This window comes from Salvia splendens, chromosome 5 (assembly GCF_004379255.2).
Source record: "Salvia splendens isolate huo1 chromosome 5, SspV2, whole genome shotgun sequence".
In the NCBI taxonomy this organism is placed as follows: Eukaryota; Viridiplantae; Streptophyta; class Magnoliopsida; order Lamiales; family Lamiaceae; genus Salvia; species Salvia splendens.
Window position 1 is genome coordinate 242,551 of NC_056036.1, and position 6,741 is coordinate 249,291.

Here is a 6,741-nt window from a genome sequence, read left to right on the forward strand (position 1 = left end):
TAGAGCTGGGAGAACACTCAATCGAGTACCTACCTCGGAAAGCCATCAAGGGACAAGCCTTGGCAGATTTTCTTGCAGAGGCCAAGTTCGATCAAGCAATCCCTGTCATTGCCGAACAGAAAAATTCTACCAATGCCGAACTAGCACAGCCTTTGGAATCCGAAGTAGAGCCGCCAGACTGCTGGAGCGGATTCGTAGATGGAGCTTCAAACAAGATGGGAAGTGGAGCTGGTATTTTACTCGTCGCTCCCGACGGACACGAGGTAACCTACTCACTTCGGTTCCTATTCCCCACTACTAATAATGAAGCCGAGTACGAAGCCCTCTTGGCCGGACTCCAGTTAGCGCAAAGTCTGCTCGTCAAATCTCTCAAAGTCCATTGTGATTCACAAGTCATAGTAAATCACATGTTGGGTACAAGTGAAGCTCGTGACGAGAGAATGAAGAAGTATTTGGACAAAGCGCAAAGCATCAGCCGAAGTTTCTCCTATTTTCGGATAATCCGCATTCCCAGAGCGGAAAATAGCCGAGCAGATACCTTAAGTAAGTTGGCTTCAGATCCGAGCTCAAAGGCGGAAGAATTAATGCATCGAAGCATTGATGAAGCCGAGGTACATTCAGTATCCAGCTCGCCGAACTGGATGACGCCGATCTTGCAGTATCTGGATCAAGGACAATTGCCCGAGGATAAGAGAGAAGCTCGGAAGATCACGTGCCGAGCACTTCGGTACGAACTTCATGAAGGAGTCCTCTTTAGAAAGTCTTACCTCCAGCCGTTATTGCGGTGCGTAGGACCAGAAGAGACGGACTACATCCTCAGAGAAGTTCATGAAGGATCGTGCGGCAGCCACATCGGAGCTAGAGCTTTAGCTAAAAAAGTTCTAAGATGGGGATATTATTGGCCAACCTTGGTACAAGAAGCAGTGCAGCTCGTCAAGACCTGCCCGAAGTGCCAAATCCATGCAAATATCCCAAGGATGCCGCAGACCGATCTATCCACTATGCAGAGCCCTTGGCCTTTCATACAATGGGGCATAGACATAGTGGGACCACTTCCTCAAGCTCCTCGGCAAATGAAATTCCTAATCGTTGCCGTGGACTACTTTACGAAGTGGGTGGAAGCTGAACCATTAGCTACGATAACGAGCTCGAAGGCATTGGATTTCGTCTGGAAGAACATAGTGTGCCGATTTGGCATACCCCACATCCTCATCTCGGATAACGGGACTCAGTTCACCGACAAGACGTTCAAGAATTGGTGCCAAGAGCTGAATATTCAACAGCGGTTCACTTCGGTCTCTCATCCACAAGCAAACGGACAAACGGAGGTAACAAATCGTATCCTGGTGAAAGGGTTAAAAGCTCGGTTAGAACAAGCCAAAGGACAATGGGTAGAAAATCTCCCTCAAGTCCTATGGTCCTACCGAACTACACCCACAACCTCCAACGGTGAAACTCCGTACAGTCTGGTGTACGGCAATGAAGCCGTAATTCCGGTGGAGATCGGCGTACCCAGTCCCCGAACTCTAAATTTCTCAGCAGAAATGAATGACGACGGACTGAGAGCCGAGCTAGATCTTGCCGAAGAAAGAAGAGAATTGGCATGCATAAAAGCAGCCAAGTACAAGGAGCAAGTAGCCCGGTATTATAACCAAAGGGTGAAGAAGCTGCAATTTCAAGTGGAGATCTCGTCTTGAGAAACAACGAAGTAAGCCGAGCAGAAAAGCTGGGCAAGCTCGAACCCACATGGGAAGGTCCATATCGGGTGTCAGAAGTCCTCGGCAAAGGGTCTTACAAATTGGCTCACATGTCAGGAGAACAGGTACCCCGAACATGGCACATTTCCAACCTCAAAAAGTTCCATTTGTAAGAGACAGTCCGGTTAGTCAGTCTTGAGTTCTGTTCGGTCAATGTGCTTTATTTGGTTTGCTTGGTCTTTGTTTGTCTCTATGTGCTTTTTATTTGTCTATATGTGTTTTGTCTTTGTGCGTGTCGTCTCTTACAAATGTTACTGAGGTATCTTGTTCTTCGAAGGCTGATCCCCTTCTTAGAACATATATAAGCTAACGATTGTGAGTCAAAGCTTCTACAGAAGATACAAGACCACAATTCAGCTTAAACAAGCAGTTCGTCTGAAACGAGCTGCAACAAGCCAACGATTGTGAGTCAAAGCTTCTACAGAAGATACAAGACCACAATTCAGCTTAAACAAGCAGTTCGTCTGAAACGAGCTGCAACAAGCCAACGATTGTGAGTCAAAGCTTCTACAGAAGATACAAGACCACAATTCAGCTTAAACAAGCAGTTCGTCTGAAACGAGCTGCAACAAGCCAACGATTGTGAGTCAAAGCTTCTAAAGAAGATACAAGGCCACAATTCAGCTTAAACAAGCAGTTCGTCTAAAACGAACTGCAATAAGCCAACGATTGTGAAGTCCAAGCTTCTAAAGAGGATACAAGACCGCAATTCAGCTTAAGAATCAAGCACTTCGTCTGAAACGAACTGCAACGAAAGTCCGATTCTCACGATAAAACTTGCCTGAATTAGGACAAGGGAAAGTCCGATCCACGCGATAAAACTCGCCGAATTAGGACAAGGGAAAGTCCGATCCCCAAATTAGGACAACGGAAAGTCCGATCCGAGCGATAAAACTCGCCAAATTAGGACACAAGCTTAGTCCGGTCAAAGATGTTTATTTCATCAGACCAAAGACGAGTCCGGCCAAAGATGTTTATTTCATCAGACCAAAGACGAGTCCGGCCAAAGATGTTTATTTCATCAACCCAAAGACGAGTCCGGTCAAAGATGTTTATTTCATCAGACCAAAGACGAGTCCGGCCAAAGATGTTTATTTCATCAACCCAAAGACGAGTCCGGTCAAAGATGTTTATTTCATCAGACCAAGGACGAGTCCGGTCAAAGATGTTTATTTCATCAGACCAAAGACGAGTCCGGTCAAAGAAGAGTTCACTTCATAAGACCGAGGACAAACATCAACTTACCCCGTACCTTTATCCAGAATGCCGAAGTAATTCACTTCGCTTTCCGGGGGGGGTAGTGATGGAGTACGTACTAAACAAGCCCAACAGCAGTAAAGCCCATCTGCCTAAAGCCCAAGAAAGAGTATCAGTTCGGCATGACTAAAGAGTATCAGTCCGGCATGACTAAAGAGTTCAGTTCGGCACAACCAAAGAGTTCGGCCCCAGCCTACAGCTCGGTAAAAGCCAACCAATCAAACTCTGCTCTCAGGTCGGCATCAAGCTCTACTCTCAGATCGGCAAAAGCTGCTCGGCCATAATTCAGCAGTTCGGTCTCAGTATTCGACCGAACTAGGAGATAGTGGACTCATACAGGATTTCCACCTCCACCACCCACGATCTATTTAGTGGTGTCAAGCAGTCATTAACTCATGCAGGATAGTGGACCCATGCAAGATCGCCACGATCTCCACGACATCCACTACCTAGTAAATGACTGCATGCCACGATCTAGGTTCAATGTATAAATAGAACCTAGATCAGATAGATAGGGTTAAGTTCTAAATACATTCTCTCGATCTCTAGAGATAAAATACAAAATAGCAAGTCTGTATTGTAAGCTGTAGAAAACAGATCAAGCAATACAACTCTGCCCTCTTTTCTTCCCGTGGACGTAGATTTACCTCAGTAAATCGAACCACGTAAATTCTCTGTGTCGTGATCTGCATTTTCCTGCATTCTTCACCATCAGAAATTCGCGGATTCATCATTTTGTATCCGTTCACTTCGTTTATTCAGCTGCTCAAAAATATGTTGACTTTGATAGTTATTGGATTTTTTGCATTTGGTAGAAAATTGAAAGTTGGGTAGACAAGTTATAGCTGGATGTCGTTATTCGTTTATTCATACTAAGATATCAAACTTGCGTGCAATACAAAGTATCCACATAATCAAATAAGTATAAATTGGGCATTATTTAGGTTTGGGAATACAACTCACAATACATTGATTATCTATTCTGATTGCTGCAGTAGTATCATTCATATTTGCCCTCATTATTCTTTGTGTAGTGATTTTAACGAACTCGGTTTGGGGACCAGATCTATCTCGAAATATACAATTTCATTTTTACCATTCATCATTATCCCACACTCCAAATGCTAAAAGACAAACCCTTTCAATCAAACTCCAAAACCATTTCACATGGCCCACTTGGATATACATACACCAACAACCTGTATGTATAGGTATAGCTCCACTACCAAGACACACACATGTGGGTGGCTCATCCACATTGGAATTCTGACAATACAAATAAACTTCACACCAACACAACAAACCATCCCAAATATACACAAACAGAAACTTCCTTTTCAATCTCAAATGCAAGATATTTGATACACATCAATATCATCAAACTCTGACAAAATAAATCCTCCCAAATTTCAACACTTGGAAAAATGAAAAGCTTGATTTTGCATTAAAAGAACTCTAGCTTCTTTACATGAATCTGGGAAATTGCTATACATATCCAGCCAAATCGATAGCGATGTTAGAAAATGGTGAATGCCAATCAAATCAAGAATCTAACACACCAACAAAAATTTAAAAAAAATGAATAAGATGCATTGTTTCTGGTTTTGGTGGTGATTTCATTCAAGGAAGTAAACGAACCCAATGATACCTGCCTTCCAATGGAACGTCCTTTACAATATCATAGTTGTACCTGAAAATAATACAAACCCAATTCAATCAAATCATTTCTGCTTTCCGGGAATAATCAGTTGGCCCACGCTAAAATGAGCAGACTGTGTGCATTTCGCTTATCGTACGCACACCGCAAATCATGTAATGATTGTATGCATATGAGGGAGTATGAATTACGCACTTTTCAGCGAATCGTTTCTGCTTATACTTTTCTGCCGCTGCGAAGAAGAACCCGTCCAGCTCCTCCGCCGAAGGCATCGATGATTCTTTGTTGGGCGACGGTAGCTGCAACAAAATATGCTCCGAGTCTCCGTATAGCTCGCTAGTTGGAGTCGCCTCTCTACTGAAATCGTACAACAAGAAATCGAAGATACTATTAAAATTCATGAAACATGAACGAAGACTCAACAGGCAGCTGCAATTACATCGACCATTCACCTTAAAACACGACCGGTGGAAGTGGAAATTTCAGCGGAGTGCGAATCAGCATTCTAGAGAGGATTTAAATTCAGAATCAGAAAAATATTTCCGTAAACGAAGAACACAATTCTACAAAGTAGCTCCATTTGAATTTGGAATTCTCACCTCCAGATCTGCTGATCTCGGACTCATCTCTACGACGTCGCTTGAGTCCTCATGCTTAGAGTTAGAGCAACAGGATGGCGACACCGATTCGCAGCTGTCATTATCGAGCTTCCTCTTCTTGCTGAAGCTCAACAGCATGTCTTCCTCCTTCGCTACTCTACACTTGACTCTCACGCTCTCGCATCTCTTCAAGAATTCCTCCATCTCACTCCACCTCTATACATACATTATATTCCGCTGAATATAATGTGTGCGCATATATATGTTTGTGAAATGTGAGTAACAACATACATATCTGCAAAGGCATAACAAAGCCCGCACGGGCTTAACTCAGTTGGTTCCTGGGTGGTAGATTGTCCGCAGACAGGATCGAATGCTGGCAGCCGCAGTGTGGGAGTTTCACCACTGTGGTGGCTCCTTGTGTGCTGGTTACCAGTGTAAGTTCCTCCCACCTAATGGGCCGCTGAGGTACCGTGTTTGAACCCCTCCATAACGATGTCGGGCCGGGTTATGGGGGCGCCTGGGGTGAGCGAATCACCTTTTTGTCCCTAAGCAAAGGCATAACAAAGCTCAATTTCTAGTAGGGGCAAAAACGGAAAATGAATAAATGTGTGATTTGATCGGACGGTGGAGATTAACCGAAGCAGTTACCGTAACATGTGGTCCGGGACATGATGATGCCGTTAAGTGAGAAGATTAACAAAACCAGTAAGTGAGCGACACATGGAATGATATTTGCATGAAATAGTTTCCATAACAAATTTTGTACTACTATTTCCGATTTGATTCAACCTCAAAATTTTAGGTATCCAATCTCTAAAATCCCAAAATATGCACATACGAATTTCATCCCGAGAAAATTAGATTATCTGATTGGGGTACCTGATACTTATAAATCACGTATCCAAAAATTTTGATTATAATTCTCAGGTAGCTCTTCGATATTGTTGTTGCACTTTTCTTGATATATTAAAAGAATATATATATTATATATAATATAATATATTAAATTAATAGAATATATATATAATTCGGTTTTTCTGTTTTTCTTCGCCCGAACCGAACCGAAAAACCGAAATTTTTTTATTTTTAAAACCGAACCGAACCGAAAAACCGAAAAAACCGAACCGAATTTCAAAATTTCAGTTTGGTTCGGTTCGGATATTCGGTTTCCGGTTTTTTTGCTCACCCCTAACTGTGTTAATAGGGTTAGCATTGGTCTTAGTCTATCCATATCCTTACATTAAGAATTCAAGCTCAAAATCTATACAAAATAATAGAGTATATATGTCACCTATCATACATTGGTTTATTTATCCAAAAAAAGATAGGAGTATTAAAAAAACATAACATCAGTATCAAGATATATTTTTTCACATGACGAGCTTAACTTATCATGATGGAGAATTTGTTTCCAAATACATACGAAAAAAATTGATAGTCGATAAAAATAAATGGTAGTGGGTGTGAG

At 42.4% G+C, this 6,741-nt stretch overlaps 1 protein-coding gene across 1 annotated transcript; it reads right to left on the reverse strand.

Moving 5' to 3' along the window:
- Positions 1 to 4,437: 4,437 nt before the first annotated feature.
- Positions 4,438 to 5,519, reverse strand: LOC121803328 (cyclin-dependent kinase inhibitor 7-like). Its single transcript, XM_042203009.1, has 4 exons — positions 5,271 to 5,519; positions 5,124 to 5,176; positions 4,867 to 5,028; positions 4,438 to 4,704 (listed from the first exon to the last, which is right to left on the reverse strand). The coding sequence occupies exons 1-4, from the start codon at positions 5,472 to 5,474 to the stop codon at positions 4,635 to 4,637; spliced, it is 489 nt and encodes a 162-aa protein (XP_042058943.1). The 5' UTR covers positions 5,475 to 5,519; the 3' UTR covers positions 4,438 to 4,634.
- Positions 5,520 to 6,741: the final 1,222 nt, after the last annotated feature.

What these genes read in the sequence shown, in the direction of transcription:
- LOC121803328 (XM_042203009.1), bottom strand. Translation starts at nt 5,474, where the DNA reads ATGGAGGAATTCTTGAAGAGATGCGAGAGCGTGAGAGTCAAGTGTAGA. An exon ending in CGAGATCAGCAGATCTGGAG is followed by an intron (nt 5,177 to 5,270) that starts GTGAGAATTCCA and finishes AATCCTCTCTAG; the next exon opens with AATGCTGATTCGCACTCCGC. An exon ending in CAGAAACGATTCGCTGAAAA is followed by an intron (nt 4,705 to 4,866) that starts GTGCGTAATTCA and finishes TATTATTTTCAG; the next exon opens with GTACAACTATGATATTGTAA.